Below are 26,251 nucleotides of genomic sequence, written 5' to 3' on the forward strand. Positions count from 1 at the left end.
ATCTACCTCAAGGTGTCTTCCTCACAAGATATCTCCCTACTCAACTCTTCTCTCAAATCTATTCACAACTGGATGTTAGTTCACCAACTCATTCTCAATCCCTCCAAAACTGAATCCCTCTTACTACCTACCTCTCTCTACCCGCCTCCTGTTCAATCCTAGATGGATCAGCTGAATTTGCTCAACAATAAACCCATCATGGTCGACAGCGCTAAATCCCTAGGTGTCATACTTGACAAAAGACTCAACCTAATCTCCCACATCAACTCCATTGCCAAGAACGCACGTTACCAGCTGCGCCTTCTGTGGGGGATTACTCGGTTCTTCCCGGAGAAAGAACTAGAAACCTTGTTCCAATCGCTAGTTATCTCTAGACTGGATTACTTTAATTCTCTTCTGAATGGCCTACCCAAATCTCACCTCTCCCCCCTCAAATCAGTCCTTCATTCAGCAGCTCGCTTTATTTCAGGGTCCAAACGAAGAGACCACATCACTCCTATCCGGTCTTCTCTTCGACGGCTTCCCATCGAGTCAAGATCTATTTACAAAACGGCCTGCATCACCCACAAGCCTTGCACACTTCCTCCCCTTGTTACCTGGTGAATAAACTGAATTGTCTGGAGGCTCGAGACCTTCTTGGAATGCAGAAAAGTTTCTGCTCGAGCCCCCCTCCTTCAAAAGGGAAAGAATGATGGCTCAATCGTTCTTAGGTAATGCAGTGAGAATCAGTTTTTTCGCTTCCTCCATTGCTCCGTGCCACCACCTCTATCCGGATCTTCAAAGCTGACCTCAAATCTCTTCTCTTCTAAAGACACTTTCAGAACTAATACCTTAATTCTCAGACCCCTCTAAATTTGTAATTTTTTCTTGTACATACCTCACCCTTGCTTGCTGTATTTGATATTGGGTTCTTGCCTTCTATGGTTTTACCCTACCTCTTCTAGTCTCCCGTTTATTTTTGTAACGTTCTATTTTGTAACATTTCTTTCATGGAACAAAACTGGTTCTATTGTACAGCGCTCTGACACCTTCGGGTAAAGTCTGCGCTTTATAAAAATGTATTAAATAAAATATATAAATAAGTGGCAGAGTAGCCCAGAAAGCGAGGGCTTTTACTACTATCCGGTCTGCTGCAGAGAGGACAGAATAACCTGGTAAAATAACTGCCCGGTTTATATTGCAGCAGCAGAAAACCTTAAGAGCTATTCTAGATTTATTTTTGCAGAGCTTCTCAAATTTTGTAAAATGCAATATTTATATTTGCCTCCAAGTAATAACACTAAAGGCACACTTAAATCTCATAGATCGCGTTTAATCCTCTTCATCAAATTAAAAAGCATTTGGTCTCTCTGCTTACCGGTGTCTGCCAGCTTGAGCTCAAAATCCATGTAGTCGAACATCTCCACCGTGAGCTGAAATCTAAAAAGAGAAGAGAAGCAGAAGTCAGCATTGCATGGGGAGTGGGGCTCTGGAACAATTTAGGAAAACATTTTCAGAGCAGGCTGAAGCGCCAATGAAAGAAAACCCAGAGATGAAGGAGCTAAAAGACATGGCCGCATTTTTGTGCTCGGTTTCTGGTGTGACACCATTCAACAGAGGTTTCCCTTTTTCGTTATCAGACCTACAAAATATTAATACTAGATTAAAAATTAAGTCATTCGCTGCCATGATCTCAGTCGTGAAAAAATCCACGTGTTTTCACGACTGTGACGCCAATCAGGCTGGCCTTCACGGACCAGAGGGTGTTGGGCCCCGGATACACACGAGGGGCACCAGCCGCCATCTTGCTGTCAGTTGTGCGTGAGCGCAGACCCTCTGCTGACGGGTAATTCGCTCGACAGTAAGGTGAGGGGAAGAAGATGGTCTAAGGGAGTTGAGGAACGGGGTTGAAGAAAGGCATTTGGTGTGGCTCATCTCCCCTTCACAGGGAATTAAGGGAATCCGCTTATGTGGGAGTGTCCTTGTGAGAGGGTGCAGGCCCGCTGGGATTATGTAGCAGGAAAGGACCTAATTATGCAGCAGATTGGACTACAATATGCGGCAAAAAGGCACACTACGTAGTGTAATGTGGCACATTTTGTGAAAAGTATTACTTCATAATTGTCATTTTTGCCCATATTAATACTGCCTTAGCAAAGGTTTCACCTCATTAGTACCATTAACGCACAAGTTACTACTTGTAAAACGATATATCTGTAAGAGACATTAGTTAGTGATAGATTCCTTACCTTAGAATATCCCCAGGTGTCAGACTGGATCTGGAAAGCTTTCATCAGCAGTACCCCTGCGTGTCGATAGGCGTCGTCGTTCGGCTCCACGTGCGTCGTTTTCGCCGAGATGACGTCACTGGAGCTACTTAGATCCACCCATGAGTGCTGATGTCAGTTCTGTACACAACTTTCCGCGACAGGAACGCAGAGCCATGCAAGATACTGACCACTGGTGCATAGAAACTAGGGCCCGAAAGGATGACCTTAACCCTAGAAATCAGTTCGCAGAACGAGGAGGATGGGTGGGGCAGTAAGGAATCTATCACTAACTAATGTCTCTTACAGATATATCGTTACACAAGTAGTAACTTGTGCATCTGAAAGAGACATGTTAGTGATAGATTCCTTAACTTAGAATAGATACCCCGGCAATACCAACCCCCGGGGTGGGTCTGCAAATAAGATTACACCATAAATTCACGGAGAACAGAACGGCCAAAGAAGGCGTCCCTCCGGACCTGACTGTCAAGGCAATAATGCTTTGTAAAAGTGTGCAGTGTAACCCACGTGGCGGAGGTTCCTTTTAAGCCATAGAATAACAGGCCTTGATACACAAGAGGACCCATCCTCTTGTGAACAGCCCGGCCTTTCTTGGCGCCTGCGTAGCCAATAAAGAGCTGGTCATCCACCCGGAATGCTTGTGTGCGATTTAGGTAAAAGGAGAGCGCACGTTTTGTGTCCAGACGGTGGAGCATCTCTTAATCTCTGGAAGAATGTGGAGGCGGAAAGAAAGTGGGCATGGTGATAGTCTGCCTGATGTGGAAGGCAGTGACAACCTTAGCAAGAAGGAAAGACGAGTGCGAAGCACAACCTTGTCTGGATGAACCAACAGACAGTAGGCTTACAAGAAAAAGCCTGAAGCTCACTCACTCTCCTGGCAGGGGTGGTAGCCACCAGGAAGGCAGTTTTCAACATCAGAAGACGTAAAGGACAATTATGAAGAGGCTCAAAGGGAGCGCACATGAGATGAGTCAAAACAAGATTCAAGTCCCACTGAGGCATTATGAAAGGAATGGGAGGGAACATACGCGCAATGCCTTTTAAGAACCTCTGTACAACAGGGAACTTGAAAAGAGAAGGCTGATCTGGAAGCCTCAGAAATGCTGAAATGGCCGAAAGTAGCCCTTGATAGTGCCCAGAGCAGAGCCCTGCCGGGCCAGAGAAAGAAGGAACAAAAGGACCTCAGAAAGAGGGACAGAAAGTGGATCCACAGTCTTGGCTGTGCATCATGCCACAAATGTGTTCCACCTGCAGGCGTATACCGATTTAGTGGAGGGACACCTGGCCGCCAGAATGACATCACAGTCTTCGGAAGGCAAGTCAAATGGAATCAACTGTTGCCGCTCAATTTCCACGCATGTAGGTGGAGGCTGGGCAGGTTCGGGTGGAGAACCGTGTTCTGCTACTGCAACAGCAGATCCTCCCGCAGAGGCAGCCGAATCGGGGGATCCAGGCGCACACTGAGTAGCTCGGGATACCAAACACTTCGAGCCCAGTCCGGAGCCACAAGGATGACTTGGGCCCGGTTGAGCCTGATCTTCAGCACTCTGGCCAGAAGTGGCAGAGGCGGAAAGGCGTACAACAGACCGCAACTCACTCGCGACAAAAAGCTTCGCTGAGCGAGTGCCGCCTTGGAAATTCCAACGCGCAGAACTGATGACATTGCGCGTTGTCTTCGGTGGCAAATAGATCTAACCAAGGCTCTCCCCACTGTTGAAAGAGACCTTGCGCCACCTCCAAGAGAAGACGCCATTCGTGATCCATCAGACACTGGCGGCTGAGTTCGTCCACCCTGGCGTTCAAAGAATCCCGCAAGGTGTTCAACCGTCAAGGAAATGCTGTGATGTTTCAGCCATGTCCAGAGGCGCAGAGCCTCCTGACAGAGTCCACGACCCCACCCCACCCTGTTTGTCGCAATACCACATGGCGGTGGTGTTATCGGTGAACACCTGCACTACCTTCCTCCTGACAGAGGGAAGGAATGCCTTCAGTGCAAGAAGGATCGCCTGAAGCTCCACAAGGTTGATATGGAGCGGGGACTCCAACGGAGACCAGAGGCCTCTGATCTCCGCCTCTCCCATGTGGCCCCCCCATCCCAGGAGGGACGCATCAGTCACCACTGTGTGCTCCGGTTGGGGAAGGGAGAGGAATCTGCAGCTGACCCAATGCTGATTCGTGAGCCACCACTGCAATTGTTGTGCAGGGCCCTCTGAGATCTGCGCCCACTGGAACTTTAGGTCCACTGCAGAGCCTGCATGTGCCACCTGGCATAGTTGGTCAGCAGGATGCAGGAAGCCATGAGTCTCAGCAGCCTCAAGGTCGTCTTGACCGAAACCCAGGACAAGGGCTGAAAGATTGGAATCATAGCCCAAATGTCCTGGACTCGCTGTTTGGTAGGTTAAACCCGAAACTGTGCCATGTCCGGAACTGCTCCGATGAAGAGGAGCTTCTGGGAGGGAATCAGGTGCGACTTCGGCACGTTGATGAAAAACCCCAGCAAATGCAGGAGGTCGGCCATAGTCTGGAGGTGGGAGATGACTGTATGGGGCGAGCCCGCCTTGAACAACCTGTCGTCAAGATAGGGGAAGACTGAAACCCCTGATCTGCGCAGATGAGCTGCGACCACAGATATTACTTTTGTGAACACCCGAGGGGTACTGGTAAGGCCAAAGGGGAGCACGGCGAACTGAAAATGCTCCTGGTCCACAGTGAATCTTAGGTAATGCCGATGGGCTGGCTGGAAGGGGATATGAAAATAAGTGTTCTGCAGGTCCAGCGCCACCTTCCAGTCTTGTGGGTCGTGAGCAGACAAGACCTGAGCCAGAGTGAGCATTTTGAACTTCTCCTTCCGGAGTAAGGGATTTCGCTCTGAAGTTCTAAGATGGGACGTAGACCCTTGTCCTTTGGAACCAAGAAGTAGTGGGAGTAACAACCACAACCTACTTCTGGCGTCAGAACGCGCTTGATGGTCCCCTTGGCCAAGAGGGCCGTAATTTCCTGCTGGAGAAGTGCCAAATGATCCTCGGACCTGCGGTGGCATGGCTGGGGGGGTAGACTCGAAGGGGAGGGGGTAGCCCCTTCGAACAATCTCCAGAACCCACCTGTCTGATGTAATTGTGCACCAGTGGGGGAGGTGATGATGAATCCTGCCCCCCACCCCCCCACTACTGGTGTCTGGTGGGCCTGAAACACAGGACTAGGAAGGTGTGGAGACACTGGCAGCGGGAGTGTTGGTGGACTGGACCGCACAATGGCCCCGTGACCCGCCTCTGCGAGCCCCACATCCGCAGCTGCGCTGGGACTGTTGCTGTGCCGGCTTGTTCTGAAATTAACGTGTTTGTACGCCCCTCCGGAGCTTCAAAAGGAACGAAACAGAAGCAGGAGTACGTGTGGCGAAAGGCCTAAGGACTTGGCCTTGGCCCTAGAGTCCTTGAAGCGCTCCAATATGGAATCAACTTTATCACCAAAGACCTGAGTGCCATAGAAGGGCATGTCCATCAAAGTATTCTGGACATCTGCAGAAAAGCCAGTAGTCCTCAACCAGGCATGATGACGTAGCGCCACCATAGTGGAAATCACCCTACCCAGCGAATCAGCGGTATCAAAACCACAACGTATTGCGAACTTGGCCGCATCTCTTCATAAGAGCTCGGGAGAGAACTATCCCGGCCACCTCCAGACACTGAGGTAGCAACTGCTCAACAGCATCCCATATAGAATGGGAATAGCGGCCTAAGAGACAGGCAGTGCTCACAGACTGCAGTCTAGAACTTGCGAAAGAAGAAATCTTCTTGCCAAACTACTCCAATTTCTTGGGTTCCTTGTCCGGTGGAGCAAAAGGAAACGCACTCGGGACGTCGAGGCCTGAACCAGCAAACTCTCAGGTGTAGGGTGCTGGGTAAGGAAGGCAGGGTCGCCCGGGGCCGGGCGATGGTTTCGCCCTACACCTTTGTCCACAGGGGCCCCTGTTTTGCGCCGGGACCAAGTGCCCAGAAACAGATCAGTAAGTGCATCATTAAACGCCAACAGCGGTTCTGTAGAGGAGGAAGCTGGCCAAAGCAATTCAGTCAGTAGGTTGGTCTTGACAGCCACTGTAGGAAGCTCGAGGTCAAGAGCCTCGGCCGCCCTACATAGCACCGTGGAAAAGGAACCACTCTCCTCCATAGTAGCTGAAGGGGATGGTAAACGAGGCACCGGAGTGTAACCCAGGCCACCGGCCTCCGCCTCCTCATCCCAGTCGGGGACGGACTTGCACTGTGCTGCAAGAGAGTCTTCAAACCCCTCCCAGTCCTCTCCTTCCTCCACAAGTGGACAAAGACGAGGGTTAATCAAAGAGTAAAAGTCCCCTATTGGCGTTGGGACCGTTGTGGAGAGACATCCCTCCGGCACCGTGCCGACGTCAGAAAAGAAATCGATGCTGGCGTTGTCCGCCGGCATCGGCGCCGCTGGCAACGGGGGCCATACGGGTTCCACCGGCAAGAAAGGGAGCCACGGCCAGAGCCATGGAGGCCTCTAGGTGTCAACGACGTCAGGGCCTGAGCAGACACGAACTCTTGCAATTCGTCCAGTCACCGATGGACCTAGGAAAGGTGGGTAAGCCAATGGTAACTGCTCAGGCTCCGTTGGAGCCACAGGGGCTGTGCCACCTGCCCCCTCAGTTGTGTCCCGTGACTGGAGGACGAAGAGCGGCGACGCTTCTTCGGCTTTTTGTGCTTCACCTTACCGGACTCCGAGTGCGAAGACTTCGAATGATTGTGCTTGCTCTGCGACCGGGCCCTCGACCTTCCACGGGACCGGGGCCTGGCACGACATGGCGCCGACTCCCGGGCCTCCAGCCACTTTCGGGACCACTACCGCAAAGTTTTTGGGGTCATCGCCCGGCAGTGGGAACACGACTCTGTTGTTGTCACGCCCTAGGCAGAAGAGACTCACTGTGCGGGTCAGTCAGCAACATCGTGCGCGGACAGGTCTTGCAAAGCTTGTAACCGGGCATCCCTATGCACCAGGGGTACAGTGTACCCCCAAATAATAGCAAAAATGTACTTTGTCAACAAGGGACGAGGTCCCGCGCTTGCTGGCGCGGAAAATGAAAGAACTGATGTCAGCATGCAGGGGCGCGTCCAAGTAGCTCCAGTGACGTCATCTCTGCAAATACGACACCAACGACGCATGCGGAGCCGAACGACGACGCTTATCGACGCGCAGGGATACTGCTGACGAAAGCTTTCCGGATCCAGTCTGATGCCTGGGGATATTCTAAGGTAAGGAATCTATCACTAACGTGTCTCTTTCAGATACTCAAACACAGCAATAATCTACTGAAAGCGGACTGGTCAACCTTTGGAAAGGGCCTTCCACAGCGGGACAACAGGTGTTGCTTCTTTATAGTAATTTTAAATCTAGAAACTATTTATTTTTTTAATCTGCAAATTATACAGCAGATGAAGAATTATATGGCAAGTTCTGCAAATCCATATTTAGGCAAAAAATGCCACAGCATTGCATCATTCCAGTGGTCCTAGGTACACACACTGAAGCTGTGATTAGGTAGATAATTGGAAGTTTCAAGTGACATCAGACAACACTAGCTTCATTCTATCCATGATGTCATTTGAAACTTCAAGAGGCAAGCTGGGTATTAGAGAATAATGGCAATACTTTTCAAGGGGTTCTGAGTTACATGAAATAAACTAGAGCAAAACATAGCATTGACTATGCTGTCACTAAGAACCCCGACGTTCTGACTGCAAGCTACAAAAAGATAACCACTGGAACAAATTAGAAGATGCCCATAAGCTTGTCAAATTTACACTGGGAAACCCATGCTGTATCCACATAGATTTACAGCAAAGCTTCCTTAGGGTACTCCGAAGCACATTTTTGTGAATTCCCTTCACATATGAGCTTCTCAAAGATCCAGATCTATTCAGATATACGCCATTCAGTCTTTGGGAAAATGGTATAAGATGGGTACTATAAAAGCAAGATTCTCACAGGTGTTATTCTAAATTTGCCAGAGTAAATATGTATAAAAGGGGGAATGGGGGGTTGAATACACCATACTTCAATTAAGATTATTTCTCTTGAAACACACAATGAGACTGGATCCCTTTTTAAGTCAAAGGGATGTTAGCAGTGTAACACTTGAATGGGTCCTGGAGACACAGCTCTGGTGCAAGGATTTCCAGAATGACATTTTGCCGTTCAGGCTCTCAGTTTTCTCTAGCAACCAAGTCTTCGGAGGACCATTTATTGCAATTTCGCTGCCTCTTTCAGCCATTTGTGATGGGGCCATAACAGCTGGTTGTAGAGGCTTTCATGTTGCACTTCAAATAGAAAAACTTTAATGGGTCAAATGCTGTAGTTAATCTAAGACAGCAACTAATATAAGTTGAACTCCAGTACACATGAATCCATTCTGTGCAAAAGTACTTAAAGAATGGGAACAACCACCTGCAAACCGATCTTGGGCACCAACCCAAATTGGGGAATGTAGCCTACATTACAAGGCCACAACCCTTCATCATTGAACTTCAAGTAATCCCAGAGATGTTTCAGCCTTGCAGAGTCTCAGTGAGGTACAACGAGTGTCCTAGGGTGGTACGAGTGTCCTAGGGTACAACGAGTGTCCAAGGTACATACGAGTGTCCAAGGGTACAAAGAGTGTCCTAAAGTAATACGAGTGTCCAAGGGTACATACGAGTGTCCTAGGGTACATACAACGTGTGTCCTAGGGTACAACGTATCTCCAAGGGTACATACAACGAGTGTCCAAGGGTACATACAACGAGTGTCCAAGGGTACATACAACGAATGTCCAAGGGTACATATAACAAGTGTCCAAGGGTACATATAACAAGTGTCCAAGGGTACATATAACGAGTGTCCAAGGGTACATACAACGAGTGTCCAAGGGTACATACAACGAGTGTCCAAGGGTACATACAACGAGTGTCCAAGGGTACATCCGAGTGTCCAAGGGTACATCCGAGTGTCCAAGGGTACATACGTGTGTCCACGGGTACATACGTGTGTCCTAGGGTACATACGTGTGTCCTAGGGTACATACGTGTGTCCTAGGGTACATACGTGTGTCCTAGGGTACATACGCGTGTCCTAGGGTACAACGTGTCTCCAAAGGTACATACGAGTGTCCAAGGGTACATACAACGCTATCTTTTCCACTTGACTTTCATACTTGTTTTAGGTCACCGTTTTCTTGATGAAGTTTGTATAGCCTCGGGCTCTAAATTTACATGTAGTTTTCAATTGTATGTTTTTCTCCTAGACATCTGACCCCCTGAAGAAGAGCCAAGCCAGGCTCGAAATGCATTGGGGTTAATATGCACTGTACAGAAGTATGATGTCTACAGTTGATATCCTATGATTTGTGTTACACTTGTGCAACCAAGAATCATATTGGAATAGCGCAATATCTTCATTTTGGAAAAATGAATATTTTGAATAAATTGATGGCAACATAAACCTTCACTATTTTATGGACTAAAGATTTGTTGACACCTTTTTTCAAGTTTAATTTTGGTGTGCTCAAGAGTCCCACCTTACCCTTGTAAGGTTTCTCGGGTATCCAAGGGTACATACAACGAGTGTCCAAGGGTACATACAACGAGTGTTCCTCAGTGGTCCCAGAGCAGAAATCAGGGAAAACCCCATTTTCGAGGAGGCAAATCCAACAGGGGTAGAGGAGGTCATCAGCAGTCCTCTTCCACGACGAAAGGAGGAAAGGCTTGAGCTGTGGCTTCCTCTGGCGCAGTTACCCACTCCAGTGGGAGGAAGTGCTTCGCAACATCTGGCAGAGTGGGTCAGCATCACAAAAGATCGCTGGATGCTGAATATACTGCGCAATGCATATGCACTACGTTTCCGTGCGATCCCAAAGTCCATACCTCCAAAAAAGTCTCGCCCTTACCAACTAAACCTTCTCCAAAGAGAGGTCAAGTCTCTTCTTCAAAAAAGAGCCATCGAGGAGGAGCCTCCCTCTCAAAGGGGGAAAGGAGTCTACTCCAGATACTTTCTTGTCCCCAAAAAAGACCAGGAGGACAAGTTCAGACCCATCTTGGACCTTCGCCTTCTAAACAAAGTGGTGGTCAAAGAAAAGTTCAGCATCTTGGCTCTTCATCAAATATGCAAAACAAAGGAAGAGTGTCATATGCAACGGTGTCTGTGTAGAAACACAGAGGCAAAGACTGTGAAAAGGACTATAGAAAGATACCCTCTTGTAGACACATTGAGGGCTTCCCATAAAACCCTTGAAGGTTTCCAATCACCAACATGGTTGGTGACATGCTTCATCATCGGGCCCACCAGGAGAAGCCGAGTGCCTCCCTGGTGTGCTACAACGCCAGATTACTGCGGAGCTGGATTTGGTGACAGTGATGTGAAAAGTGATGTTAAAAATGTCTAATACTGTACCAACCAAAATGATTTATTTACTGGTCAGTTTAGACATGGTTAAAAAGGTATGTGTGGAAGAACTACCACTGATTATGATGGGAGTTTCCACTTAAAATGGGGTCAACATGTTTCTGCCCTTTATAAGTGTGAGAATTACGTGGGCATTCGTCAGGACCGTGTAGCGTGTACCTTGGCGGTATGGGCGCGCTAAGGCCCACCCAAACCAAAGGACGTGAAAGTTAAAAATTGTGCTATGTGTAAAAAGGTGCAAAACAAAACACAACCCCAAGTTGTGGGATTTACCTCCACTCAGAGGAACCTGTACAGTCTGGAAGAGAAAGAAAGACAAACATACATGTAGGACAAAACATATAATTAATGTTTGATCGTTTGTGGTTGTCTTGACAGTCTCTGCGTTCAAAACGCCATGGATTGGTCTAGAGATAGACCTAGTGCTATAAATCTATTTTAGTGCCAGAAGCGCTGTATGGTTGCCCAAGGGGCATTACAGGCATGTGGGCATGCACTATGGCGAAAGAAATGCAGGCCGTAGGACAGAGCGGCTATATTACAGCACTCGTGGATAGCGATCAATTGACCAATGGTAACGACCTGAAGTGCTAACTCCTGAAGGAATAGGGTGACACACAAGAGTTAAAAGATCTCACTTGTGTAGTAAAAGATCCACGCCCCATGGGTCTCGGGAGGGGGTGGAGGTGAAAATGGCACATCCTGTAAGTAAAGTAAAGGAAAGCAAAGGCTCGTAAAATACACGGCTGACAGTAGTGACAGACAGGGCATTTACTTAGCTCAAGGTTACTGATGCGAAGGATTCTTACGTCCGCAACGCCTAGCACCCTCTTGGCACCTAGCTTCTCCTGCTCCTGACCCAGTGGATGTGGGTTGCGGCGCCGGGGACGCTGATATGGAGTGCCGGTGGGGGCCGGGATAGGTGGGGCATCGGCAGCCAATCCGGGGCTGCCCTCAGTAAGAGGCTTGGGAGGAGAGTCCGGAAGGGACCAATCCTGGGCCGACCTTGGAACGAGGTTTGCAGGGCAAGCTCGCTCGTTCTGTGTGACTCTGGGGTGCGTCACAATGTCCTCAAAGAGAGGCTTGGAAAGAAGGTCCGAAAGGGACCAATCCCGGGCCGGCATAGGAACGAGGCTTGAGAGGCAAGCTCGCTCCGTCGGGTACTGGGGTGGGTCGGACTTAGAAGTTGGCTCAGCAATGCCTTTTGGTTGCTGGGGAAACCAGATTCATCCACGTATTGGGGGAGAATAGGGGACAGTATTAACATAATTACCTTCTGAGATGAATGGGGTTAGGATAAATTTAACACTAAACGGAGTTTGAACCAAGTCCTTTGTTTTGCATACTTAACCCGGGGGACTAAGAGTGCCTCTTACCCTCTCTCTCTCCAATTGTTTCATGATCTTCATCAAATATGTCCACATCTTCAATTAGGGGATTGGATGTGTTTAGTGGATTTGCAAGATGCGTACTTTCATGTTCCAATCGCCCTTCGCCATCGGAAGAACTTGAGATTTGTGGTAGGAACCAAGCACTACCAGTACAAAGTGCTGCCCTTCGGGCTCATGTCAGCACCACGAGTCTTCACCAAATGCATGGCAGTGGTTGCGGCTATCGACAAAAGAAGGGACTCTTCGTCTATCCATACCTGGACGACTGGCTCCTAAAAGGCCCATCTCCCCGACAGGTACTCAGCGACTTTCAACTCTGCCCACAGCAGTTACACAAGCTAGGCCTCCATGTGAACATGGAGACGTCTGTCCAACAACCAACCCAGAGCATCCACTACCTGGGCGCTGTTCTGGACACAAGTTTGGGAAAAGCGTTTCCTTCGGAGGAGAGACTATCATCAATGAAACAGAAGTGCAGAACTCTCCTCCAGTCTCGAAATCCAACAGTCAGACAGGTAGCTTCCCTGCTGGGCTCCATGGCGTCCTGCATTTTTCGGATACCAAACGCCAGATTGAGAATGCGGCCTCTGCAGCAGGCTCTAGAGGACCAGTGGGACCAAGCGACAGGGAATTGGGAGGATCGGATCAGTCTGTCCCAGGCAGCGAGGACTTCCATCCTGTGGTGGACTCGCCCGCGGAATGTGTTGCTGGGAGTGCCGTTTCACCAACCTCTTCCAACACTGTCCGTGGTCGAGACGCTTCTCTAGAGGGTTGGGGGCACACATGGGGTGCCTTCAAATTCAAGGTCGGTGGTCAACTCAGCACCAAACCTACCACATCAACATGCTGGAGCTTCGGGCAGTTCATCTGGCTCTCAAGGCTTTTCTTCCAGCTATAAACACAGACTCAGTCCTAGTTCAGACAGACAATACCACCACCATGTTCTATCTGAACAAACAAGGAGGCACACGATCTCGCCCTCTCTCCCTGGAGGCTCAGGCGATCTGGCACTGGCTTCTGGCTCGGGGCCCATCAGTAGTGGCAGTGCACCTTCCAGGCGAATTATACACCAAGGCAGACGCACTCAGCAGGCACTTCGAAGATCAGCCACACTGGGTGCTAAACGACGAAGTGGTAGAAGAACTTTTTCATTGTTGGGGTCGTCCAACCATAGACTTGTTTGCAGATGACGAAAACGCAAAATGCCACGCCTTCGCGTCCCGATTCCACCGGCCAAGGACGCAGGGGAATGCTCTCCTGATGGATTGGTCAGGAACATTTGCTTACGCGTTTCCTCCCCTGGCTCGTATTCCGAAGGTAGTGTCCAAGCTCCTCAGGTCAGACATGGAGATGATCTTGATAGCTCCGGATTGGCCATGGCAGTGGTGGTACCCAGGCCTTCTGCATCTGTCTGTGTGTCCACACAGATGACTTCCTTGCAGACCGGACCTGTTGAGCAAGATGAACGGGAGGATACTGCATCCCAATCTCCCATCACTGAACCTGACAGCATGGCTCCTGAGGTCCTGCAATATGGGCATCTGAACCTGCCTCCCGAATATATGCACATTTTAAAAGAGGCTAAGAGGCCTTCCACGAGAGCGTCTTATGCGTTCAAGTGGAAAAGGTTTTACATATGGTGTAAGGATCGTCACCTAGATCCTACTAAAGGGCAGGAGGAAGTAATCCTTCCATACCTCCTTTCCTTCGCAACTTCTGGGTTGAAATATGCTTCCATTAGAGTGCATCTGTCAGCCATAGTAGTGTACAGGAAATCACCTAATCAGATTTCTTTCTTTCAAGTTCCGGTGGTCAAGGACTTCCTCCAGGGGTTGAAAAAAGTCTATCCCCCTGTGCGAAATCCTTCTCCTCCTTGGGAACTGAACCTGGTTCTATCCAGGTTAATGTCACCTCCTTTCGAACCCATCCACAAGGCCTCTTTGCAACATCTCTCTTGGAAAGCAGCCTTTTTAGTGGCGATTACGTCAGCGCGCAGAGTAAGTGAGATACAAGCTCTCTGTACAAAGGAACCATATACTGTTTTCCACCGCAATAGAGTAGTCCTGAGAGCTCATCCATCCTTCTTGCCTAAGGTGGTTTCTGATTTTCATATAAATCAGTCCATTTCCCTCCCTTCGTTTTTTCCAAGTCCTAAGACCCCAGCCGAGCGGTCACTGCACTCCTTGGATCTTAAGAGAGTGTTCAAGTTCTATTTGGAAAAGACCAAGGGGATCAGGAAGACCGATCAGCTGTTTGTGAACTATGGTTCAATGAGAACGGGCTTTCCAGCGGCCAAGAGATCCATCTCCAGATGGATCGTCTCCTGCATTAAATTGGCCTATCAGCTTGCAGGCAAGCCTTTATTGGTGTCACCCAAAGCGCATTCTACTAGAGGGAAAGCGGCCACAGTAGCTTTCTTACATGACATTCCTATGTCAGAGATATGCAAGGCTGCAACCTGGAGATCAGTTCATACCTTTACGAGGCATTACTGTCTAGAATCTGATTCCAGGGCCGATACTCAAGTAGGGCAAGCCTCCTTGAGGAATCTGTTTGGGTAGCCTATGGCCTGCTCAGGCTTGTTTATGGGAAATTACTGTCTTGTTATTCCTTTGCCCGCAGGGATGAGGTGAGGCTTGTTATTCTATTCTAATGCTTATGACTATTGATGAGGATCCCCTGGAAGAGAAGGATTAGTTACTTACCTGTAATCCTAATTCTCTTCCAGGGGTATCCTCATCAAAGTCATAAGCAACCCTCCCGCCTCCCCGGGCAAAGGACGTTCTTTAATAAGGAGATATTGTTAACCTATTTGTTACTTGGTTTTTTCAGTCTCCGAAAAGAACAACAGACCCAACTGTCACCCCTGAGGCATGATGGGATACTGGAGGGTCATGAGTGCCTTAACCCCTTCGATGCTGGTGACAAAGCCAGCTCGTCATGGGTGTTACCTGCGCTGAGCGCATGACGAGCTGGCTTTGTCACATAAGGCTCTTTTTTGAAATGTCAGCGCACAGCGGGAAAACCCGCTAGCACGCATGCGGTTAAAGGCACGGTGTCAGTTTTTTGTTGCATGCAGCTACAGGTTAGCTTTTCAGTCATTTAAGACTGTGTGTTTGCAATGCAGCCTGGGAGCTTTCTATGCTTTCAGTGAGTTATAAGAATTGCTACTGCTTTCTAAGCATTAAAACTGTTTCTAAACAATCTTTGGTGTTGTTTCTCATGTTTGTAATGCAGATGTTCATGTATGGTGGAAATTCTTTACAGCATAATTCAGCTCTACTGTTTATTTGGCTGCAATTGCTCATATATATATATATATATATATATATATATATATATATATATATATATATATATATATATATATATATATATATATATATATTTGCACCAAACTCCCACCAACGTGGGAAACGGAGTCGCACACCAACGGTTTCTCAAACAGGTACTTTATTCTTTCAACGGGTGAATTGCCTGACGCGTTTCGTCCTACATTGGACTTTCTCAAAGGCCACCCCTTACACCTTCGCTGCTGCCAAAACCACAAGCAATTGCCCAAGTTCCTTTTATTGACCCCCAGTGGTCAAGACCTTCAATGGTCATTACGTGGTTTAAGGCATGCTGGATCTTGTAGTTCTATTGGCAGTAGTAGTTCATCTGCCCTCCATTAGGCGGTGTTTTTAATGCTGTATATTCCGTTTGAAAGTGTCTGTCTGTTCCGTATGCTGTTGGCAAACCATTTTAAAGTCCGCCTGCAGAGTCATACCAATGCCGGTCATCGGTGGTAACCGCTTTCCCCTTTCGTGCGTCACGACCAGGAAGGAGTGGTTCAGGTCGGGAAAAGCCTCTGGCGCGCTTGCTGACTGTGCGTCCTCCCGCGGCAGAACCACACCGCCGAATATTTGCACCAAACTCCCACCAACGTGGGAAACGGAGTCGCACACCAACGGTTTCTCAAACAGGTACTTTATTCTTTCAACGGGTGAATTGCCTGACGCGTTTCGTCCTACATTGGACTTTCTCAAAGGCCACCCCTTACACCTTCGCTGCTGCCAAAACCACAAGCAATTGCCCAAGTTCCTTTTATTGACCCCCAGTGGTCAAGACCTTCAATGGTCATTACGTGGTTTAAGGCATGCTGGATCTTGTAGTTCTATTGGCAGTAGTAGTTCATCTGCCCTCCATTAGGCGGTGTTTTTAATGCTGTATATTCCGTTTGAAAGTGTCTGTCTGTTCCGTATGCTGTTGGCAAACCATTTTAAAGTCCGCCTGCAGAGTCATACCGATGCCGGTCATCGGTGGTAACCGCTTTCCCCTTTCGTGCGTCACGACCAGGAAGGAGTGGTTCAGGTCGGGAAAAGCCTCTGGCGCGCTTGCTGACTGTGCGTCCTCCCGCGGCAGAACCACACCGCCGAATATTTGCACCAAACTCCCACCAACGTGGGAAACGGAGTCGCACACCAACGGTTTCTCAAACAGGTACTTTATTCTTTCAACGGGTGAATTGCCTGACGCGTTTCGTCCTACATTGGACTTTCTCAAAGGCCACCCCTTACACCTTCGCTGCTGCCAAAACCACAAGCAATATATATATGTATATATATGTGGGGCACATATAATATATTGTTTCCGGGGTCAGTGACAAGCCTCTAGCCCCACATTGCACTGTGGTGTTCTACAACAGAGTAGGCACCAGGCGTGTCATCATCAGCCAGTTTTATTTCAGTATGCACAGAGCGAGCCACCAGCACCGATGATCCAACAGCAGATAGGGCTCCGATTCATATTTAAAGTAAACTATTTCAAAACAGAATTTAGAACCACAATCTCTCTCAGACCACAGGCAAACAAAAAGTTATCACACATTCACTCTGCCACTTACCCTTGCACTCAAGCATCCATTCTTTTGCCCGCTCACTGTTGCAGGCACAGACTTATTACACCGCCACCACAATAAAACATACACAAACTCCACAGCACATACATGTTAAAAGGATAAAAGTATAAAAATGAAAACAAGCTGCCATCTAAACACAGCAGCAGGTGGCTCTCTTGACAGGATATTTTGATTAGCGTATCATTGCTTTAAAGCACAGCTGCCACATTTAGAAGCAACGAGTTGGTAATTTTGGAATCATAAAACGAGGACACTCGCACTTGGAGTCTGTATATTATCACAAATCTTTAAGGTGGTTGGCATTGTTCGTACTAGAATATGTTTCAATGCCAAAAAAGAAATGAAATACAAAAAAATGACACTTTGTGCATAGCACCATTCAACCTAGTTTAGAGGCTGTGGCCGCACAGGATGCATAGCATCGCAAATAACATGAGCAATTAGCGCAATCTGGGAAGTTGTATGAAAAAGAAAGAAATGAAGGAGGACCTATACAAGGAGAAAATGGAGAACTAAAGGATTGGCCCAACAGCCCTGAAGAGCACTCATTTTCAGGCAGATGTGCACATGCATTCAGAGGCATGCCATCACTCCCAATAACTGAAGTGGGCTAACCCTTTGTCCCATGCTGTACACTCGGATGGATGGAAGCAGAGTGTAAATGACACTCAAAGACCAATTTCAGAACAGAGATGACCCAAAGCCCCTCTATGTATGTATATACATATGTATAATACACAATGGTGGTTACCACTATGTTGTTATAGTTAGGTCAGAGTTTCCACTGGAAAATCATGGTTTTGTTTCTCTAATAATTGATGTGCAGATTCCTCAAATGGCAACACCTTTAAAATAAACTTCACCCACCGTGGTTTCTGCATGTAAAGTTTTGTCCTGATTGGTCAAGTAGAGGCCAAGAAAAGGTGGGGTCCCATTTGTGCAATTTCCCATCGTAATTCTAATAGGAACTTTGCTCTCTGATACAGAAAAACGGCTGAACGAACGAAATGAAACCAAACTTGGAAATAAGTTAGGACTTTACTCCGAAGGCATGCCTTTTGTTATTTTGGTAAATCCATGAAGCCGTTTTCAAGAAATTTGTGTTTAAAGTGGGGCTTGGCTGGAGTCTGAATGCGTTAACACTCCGTAAAAGTTGTGTATATACAGATGTTTGATTCCATGGGTGTCTCACTGGACTCCCAAGCTACAAATAAATGAAAAAGTCAACCAATTCTGATTGGCTGAGGAAAACTGTTAGCCCTTTGGTCGTTTTGGTACTGCAAGTACCAGTGCGAATGCAGCAGTGCAACCAGTACCGTGGTACCCAGCAGAGCATCCCATGTGGTATCAAAAAAAACATACAAGAGTCTGATCAAAGACCAGCCACAGCGGCCAACCACCACTGTGCAGGCTGCGCACTGTTGCGGTTGGCAGCTTGCAGTGGATTTGGCAGAGGGCCAAACCTTCGCTGCCCTCTGCTGAAGGCTATGCGCAGTGGGGTGTTGGGCACACGGCATGGCCACAGGCCAAACAGCCGGGACTCACTGAGCACAGCTGAAGGGCATTAGCAGGTGGGGTTGAGTGCTTCCAGGGGCTTAGGGCGCATGGCCAAAGACCATGTGAAGCAGAGTTTAGCTGCTCCCAGGGCAGTTGGGCACAGGGCCTGACGGATGTACGCAGGTGGGGTTTGGGCATAGGCCCTGGCCTGTAGCCAAACGCTGGTTGTACGCAGCTGGCAATAGGCACTCCCAGGGGGTTGGGTTCAGGGGCACACCTCAAGGGGGAGTTAGGCCTGGGTCCTGGTCCCTGCAACCAGCCCTCGCACCTCACAACTGAATGCCGTGTGCAACCTCTCCCCAGGCTGTTGTGCTTATCTTTACTCAGAATATGAGAATAAACCAAGACATTCAAGGAAAACACAAAGGTTAAAGTGATGTTATAGTTGGGTATGGTAATAACATCCTAACTTATGTTAAAAATAAAACCTAGAAATTCACTGAAACAAACATTGCTTAAAGTGATGCTACCAATAGGAATTGAAGTGAAACCAGAACAAATATGAAAAACAAAAAAAACCCTGAAGTTTGCCAGTTATAGTTTAGCGAACTTACTATATTGCACCCCGTCGTGCACTGCATAAAACCTCCCATTTTACATCACTCATTACAAGCTCAGTGGTGGTATTACTGATGACATCTCAAATACAAGATGATCTAAGCAGGAGGGTCTGTGGATGGTGGTATCGGTCGGTTGCTTAGGATGGTTTCACAGATTGCGGTTTCAAAGAATAGGATCCCAACTTTTTAGGCTTGCCGTGTTGTCTAGAGCTTATTCTTCAGCACTTCGTTATCGATCAATCCCTTCCTGGGACATGCTGAAGATCTCCTCGGTTCAAGCAATTGCAGATGAGCTTAGTAAGATACGTTTTTACTCATCTCCTGATACCTCTGACACTCTAATACTCGGACAGTTATCTGCACCATGGAAATGTCCCCTTTCAGGATGTTACGGTTATCTCAGCCATCTCACTATTCGTTCATTTATTATTGGCTTTGGCTTCCTCATTTTGAAAAGGCCGGCTTGCACAGTGCAAGCGAGATAACAGGGGGCGCATTTTATTTAACGCGTGCTCCATATCACAGCTGGCTGCTGACATCACACTTGTTCTTTGTTTCACCAGGATGGTCTTTGAGGAGGGTGCTTTGACAATAAAGCATGCCTAACCAGTGAAGGTTTTTTAAAGGTCGAGACATATTGGAGGTTATAGCAGAATCCTGGATTTCACTAGGCTATGCATAAAAACAAGGTAAAGAGTCTGGCCATCTCTGTGTATTTGGCCTCTGAAAATCCTCTGTTTGAGCCTTAGGGCACCCATGTTTTTGAGTATGTCAGCTGCAGCTTTGTTGTCAGGTTTGTCTACTCACAAGCTGAGGTCACCAATTATAAGGGTAATGTGATAAGTTCTCAAGGCCCAATGCCAGTTCTACAACATTGATTATTCTGGCAGCCTGCAGATTTCTACAATAACCAAGGAGCTGTTCAGATAAAGTGAATATCTTGTGACCATGCACTTGAAGGAAGTATTTGCTAAAACAACTCTTGCAAGGGCACTTCAAATCTGCCGGATGAACCAGAGTCACTCCAGCACCGCTTCCGACTTCTCTATTTTCATTAATGTTTTGATGCCTTTGAGATCAGGTCATGAGCAGAAAAGCGGTCTCCAAACCAGGCGTCTGCGAGGCGGCCTATCGCAAGGCATACATTTTCACATATGCGGGGTCACATTTGTCAAGTGTCCTCTTACCGGCTTACTGTATGTGAATCAAGCATGGTAGAGGTTTGAGGGCCTTCGCTGCAGCGGGTTTCAGGCAGGAGAGCCTAAGAGGATGCAACTGGGCAGACAGGAGCCTAGGCAATGTGTGCCTGGTAGGGATGCGGCATGAATTGTTTCCTTCCCAAGAGTTGGGCCCCACTGAATTTCTCCATCGCTTCGAGGCTCCGGTACCCACACTATAGGTTGCTGGAAGTGGTGCTAAGCTGGCTTACGATTGTCTCACTGTTCACAAGACCATTTCAAAGGAAACGCTTTTGTCATTGGCTTAGCTTATGACTGCTCTTGCAATAAAGTTTTATAGAAAGTTTTCTGAGTGCAGCAGTATGACCCACCTACTTCAAGTCAAAGACTCCCTTGAATCGCTGGTGATTTTGATAGATAGAGATCGGCCAACAAGGCTTTTTGCTTAGCTTTTGATGTGAGAGTGAAGAAGTTATGTACATCACTGAAGGGGAATTCAAGGAGTCCCTTGCACGTGGTGTTGAGATGTCTTTTTGTAGCACTCTTTATTTAAGAAGCTTTCTATAGCACTGACCTGACCCTAGGGTATCAGAGCGCTTTACAGCAGGTACCTAGCAGATAATCACCAGAAACAAAATAGAAGAGTGACATATTAATAGAAGAATGCAAAATAAAAGAGCAACACATTGTAGTGCAGGACAGTTTTGCCTTCAGGATTCTTCTGAGACTTAGAGCTGAAGCAGAGCTCCAGGAGATGCCTTCTGGTTCAGAAGAGAAGCCGACTATTTCAAGGAGCCTGGTGTGGGAGTTGCAGTTAATCAAGCTGGAGGAAGACGAAATGTACTTTCCAAGGATTATTTGGCGAAACGCTGGTATAAGGCAGCTGCACCGAGAGAGGCAGAAGTTACTACTTGTGTAATTAGGACATTAGGTAGTGATAGATTCCTTACCTTAGAATATCCCCAGGCGTCAGACTGGATCCGGAAATTTTTGCGTAGCAGTACCCTTGCGCGTCGGTAGGCGTCGTCTGCGGCTCCGCGTCCGTCGTCGGCGTTGTGGGCGCCGTGATGACGTCGGAGTACTTAGACGCAACCTCCGCGTGCGGACGTCAGTTCTTAGACACAGCTTTTCCGCGTCAAAAACGCAGAGCCATGTCAAAAACCAACACTGGTGCCATTGAAACTAGGACCCTGAAAGGGGATGACCCTAACCCTAGATATCGGTTCGCAGAACGGGGAGGATGGGTGGGCCGGTAAGGAATCTATCACTAACTAATGTCTCTTACAGATATATCGTTACACAAGTAGTAACTTGTGCATCTGAAAGAGACACGTTAGTGATAGATTCCTTACCTTAGAATAGATACCCTAGCAATACCAACCCCGGTGGTGGGTCTGTGAACCAATAATCACACCTGAAAGTCCAGGAGGACTGAACGGCCAAAGAAGCCATCCCTCCGGACTTGGCTGTCCAGGCAGTAGTGTCTTGCGAACGTGTGCAGCGATGCCCACGTAGCTGCCTGACAAATGTCCTGCAAGGGTACTCCCCGACCCAGGGCAGTGGTAGTCGCCGTGGCCCGAGTGGCATGGGCCCTCAGCCCAACAGGAGGTTCCTTTTTAGCCATAGAGTAGCACGCTTGGATGCACAACACGATCACACCGCCGGTCCTTTCTTAGCGTCCACGTAACCAACAAAGAGTTGGTCATCCACCCGGAACTGGCGTGTGCGATCCAGATAGTACGAGTGCGCACGTTTTGGGTCCAGACGGTGGAGCCTCTCTTCCTCTTTCGAGGGATGCGGAGGCGGAAAGAAGGTGGGCAAGGTGATGGACTGTCCGATGTGGAAGGCTGTGACTACCTTGGGCAGGAAAGAGGGTTTTGTCCGCAACACAACCTTGTCCGGATGGACAGAAAGGAAAGGAGGTTTAGAGGATAGAGCCTGGAGCTCACTCATCCTCCTGGCAGAGGTGATGGCAACCAGGAAAGCAGTCTTCAGAGTAAGAAGGCGGATAGGACAGTTGTGAAGTAGCTCGAAGGGAGCGCACATCAGAAAAGTAAGAACCAGGTTCAAGTCCCACTGAGGCATCACGAAGGGAACAGGTGGAAACGTGTGTGTGATGCCCTTCAGAAAACGATTTACAGTAGGGGACTTGAAAAAAGATGGTTGATCAGGCAGCCTTAGAAAGGCTGAAAGGGCAGAAAGGTAGCCCTTGATAGTGCCCAGAGCAGAGCCCTGCTGGGCAAGAGAAAGAAGGAAGAGAAAAACCTCAGAAAGAGGGGCAGAGAGAGGATCCACAGCCTTTGCTGTGCACCATGCCACAAATCTGTTCCACCTGCAGGCGTATACCGACTTTGTGGAGGGACGCCTGGCTGCCAGAATTACATTACAGACTTCAGGAGGCAAGCCAAATGGCCTCAACTGTCGCCGCTCAATCTCCAAGCATGGAGGTGGAGACTGGACAGGTTCGGGTGGAGGACCGTCCCCTGCTGCTACGACAGAAGGTCCTCCTGAAGAGGCAGACGAACCGGGGGATCGACTGACATACTGAGTACCTTGGGATACCAGTACCTTCGTGCCCAGTCCGGAGCCACAAGGATGACTTGGGCCCGGTCGCGTTTGATCTTCTTCAACACACTGGGCAGAAGTGGTATTGGTGGAAAAGCGTACAACAGACCGCAACTCCACTCGTGACGAAAAGCGTCTCCGAGCGAGTGCCGCCTTGGAAATTCCAACACGCAGAACTGATGAAATTCTGTGGCGAATAGATCTAACCAAGGCTCTCCCCACTACTGAATGAGGCCTTGCGCCACATCCGAGTTCAGACGCCATTCGTGATCCATCATGCACCGGCGGCTGAGTTCGTCCGCCCTGGCGTTCAGAGAACCTGTCAGGTGTTGAACCACCAGGGTCACGCCCTGATGTTCCAGCCATTGCCAGAGGCACAGAGCCTCCTGGCATAGGGTCAACGACCCCACCCCGCTCGGTTTGTTGCAGTACCACATGGCGGTGGTGTTGTCCGTGAACACCTGCACTACACTCCCTCGGACAGAGGGGAGGAATGCCTTCAATACAAGATGAATCGCCCGCAGCTGTAAAAGGTGGATATGGAGCCGGGACTCCGCCAGAGACCAGAGGCCTCTGATCTCCGCCTCCCCCATGTGGCCTCCCCAGCCCTGGAGGGACGCGTCCGTCACAACCACGTGCTCCAGTTGGGGAAGGGAGAGGGATCTGCCGCTGACCCAATCGCGGTCCGTGAGCCACCACTGCAGCTGTCTCGCAGTGCCCTCCGAGATCAGGACATGGTCGGACAGGTTGCCCTGATGCTGGGCCCACTGACACTTCAGGTCCCACTGCAGATCCCGCATCCGCCAACGGGCGTGATGCACCAGAAGGATGCAGGAAGCCATCAGCCCCAGAAGCCGCAGCGTCAACCTGACCGAGACTCAGGATAAAGGCTGAATGATCGGAATCAGAGCCTGAATATCCCGAACCCGCTGCTCGGGGGGATAAACCCGAAACTGCACCGAGTCGAGACCCTCTCCGATGAAGAGGAGCTTTTGAGAGGGACACAGGTGTGACTTCAGCACGTTAATGGAGAACCCCAGCAGGTTCAGGAGATACGCCGTCGTCTGGAGGTGGCTGACGACTGTCTGGGGCGAGCCCGCCTTCAACAACCAGTCGTCGAGGTAGGGGAAGACTAAAACCCCTAACCTGCGCAGATGAGCTGCGAACACGGCCATCACCTTCGTGAACACCCGTGGGGCGCTGGTAAGGCCGAAGGGGAGCACGGTAAACTAAAAGTGCTCGTGGCCTACCGTGAACCGCAGGTAGCGCCGGTGGGACGGCAGGACGGGGATGTGTAAATAAGCGTCCTGCAAGTCCAACGCTACCATCCAGTCTCCTGGGTCCAGGGTAGCTAAGACCTGAGCCAGTGTCAGCATTTTGAACTTCTCCTTCCGGAGGAAGCCGTTGACGTTCCGTAGATCCAAGATAGGGCGTAGGGCCCCTTTGCCCTTCTTGGGTACCAGAAAGTAGTGGGAGTAGCAACCACACCCTACTTCTGGCCCAGGAACGTGCTCAATGGCCCCCTTGGCCAAGAGGGCCGTAACTTCCTCCTGCAGAAGCTGCATATGATCCCCCCGATACGCGGTGGTATTGCGGTGGCATGGCTTGAGGGGTCGTCTCGAAGGGGAGGGAGTAGCCCCTTCGGGCGATTGGCAGCACCCACCTGTCCGATGTGACAGTGCGCCAGTGGGAGTGGTGATGGCGAACCCTGTCCCCCACTGGCGTCACATGGGCCTGAAAGCACGGACTAGGAGGGTTTTGAGGTGGATGCTGCGGGGGAAGGTGTGGACTGGCCTCGCCGTTGTCCCCGACCGCCTCCACAGTGATTCCCACGGCCGCCACTGCGTTGTAGGTTAGTCTACGGTGCGTGGCTGGCAGCACGTGTGGGGGCGCCCCTTCCTTGGCCACGAAAGGAGCGAAAGGCACCCGTTTGCTGGCGCGGGGCCGAGAGGCCCAAGGACTTGGCTGTAGCCCTGGAGTCCTTAAAGCGCTCAAGCGCATGGTCTGCCTTGTCGCCAAAGAGGCGACGGCCATCAAACGGCATGTCCATCAGGGTATTCTGGACATCCGCTGAAAAGTTGGCGGACCTCAACCAGGCGAGGCGACAAATCGCCACCATCGTTGCCATTGCTCTGCCCAGTGAGACGGTGGTATCCAGCCCACACCAGATGGAGAAACGTGCCGCATCTCGACCCTCCACAAGGGCTTGGGCGAGTTTAGCCTTGACCTCCGCCGGGCATTGTGGCAGCACGTCCGCGACCGTGTCCCACAGGGAGTGGGTGTAATGGCCCAAGAGGCATGCGGTGTTGGAAGACCGCAGTCCCAAACTAAGGGAGGAGAATATTTTCCTTTCATAATTCTCACACCTCTTGGATTCCCGATCAGGCGGAGCTGACGGGAATGCGGTCTGGGAATTAGAGGCCTGGATGACTAGGCTCTCCGGGGTGGGGTGGGTGGACAGGAAACAAGGGTCGCCCGGAGCTGTGCAGTGGCGTCTGGCCACGTTCCTATCTACAGGCTGACCTGTAGCGTGCCTGGACCAAGTGCCCAAAAGAACGTCAGTTAAGGCCTCATTAAACGGCAGCAGAGGCTCGGTTGAACTTGGCGGCGGTTTAAGGACCTCAGTGAGGAGATTAGTCCTCACAGCCGCGACTGGGAGCTCAAGGCCCAAGGCCTTGGCTGCCCGCGTCAACACCACACTGAAGGTTGCCCCCTCCTCCGTAGCCACGCTAGGAAGCGAGACAAAACCAGTGTCTGGCGAGGTGTCCAGACCACTAGCATCCCCAAGTCCACCTATCCAGTCCTCCTGGGACTGACACTCACGTGTCGGAGGGTCCTCAGACCCCTCCCAATACTCCTCCTCATCACCCATCTCCTGGTACTCAGGGTTGACAAATGATGGGGCCGTTTCATTGAAGAAGAACTCCCCAAGCGGCGTCGAGAGCGGTGCCCAGCGGCGCCGCTCCGGCGCCGGAACCGGGTCGAGGGAGCTATTGGGGACGGTACCGCCCGAGGACGGCGCCGGAGGGGACACCTGTGGAACCGGCGCCGGTGAGGTCGTCAGGTCGACCGGCGACGATCCGGATCCGGAAGCGGATCCAGTGGGGCCCTGCGGCGTCAGGCCCGAAGGCGCCGGCGGCGTCGGGCCGAAGCACCCGAATCTGAGGAGTGATGTCGACTCCCGGAGCTGTGATGGCTCCGCCCCCGCGACCGGTCACTCTACCTCCGTCCGGACCGGGACCTCTCACGGCGCGGGGCTGACTGTCCTTCGAGGTTAAGGCCCGACAGTCGGAGCAGGCCTTGTCGTCATGATCAACGCAGAGACAGTGGAGGCACCAACGGTGAGGGTCGGTGACCGACATCAGTCGGTCGCTGTCCCCACAAG

At 49.8% G+C, this 26,251-nt stretch overlaps 1 protein-coding gene across 2 annotated transcripts in view; it reads right to left on the minus strand.

Annotated features, from left to right (window-relative positions):
• Positions 1–26,251, minus strand: part of HIP1R (huntingtin interacting protein 1 related) — a 478,743-nt gene that overhangs the window by 243,895 nt on the left and 208,597 nt on the right. For both annotated transcript variants that reach the window (XM_086942942.1, XM_086942943.1), the window contains exon 7: positions 1,358–1,419. In XM_086942942.1, coding sequence (XP_086799068.1) covers positions 1,358–1,419 — 62 coding nt within the window. The remainder of the gene's footprint in view (positions 1–1,357; positions 1,420–26,251) is intronic.

The sequence above is a fragment of the Lissotriton vulgaris genome, chromosome 11, assembly GCF_964263255.1.
Source record: "Lissotriton vulgaris chromosome 11, aLisVul1.2, whole genome shotgun sequence".
Taxonomy (NCBI): domain Eukaryota; kingdom Metazoa; phylum Chordata; class Amphibia; order Caudata; family Salamandridae; genus Lissotriton; species Lissotriton vulgaris.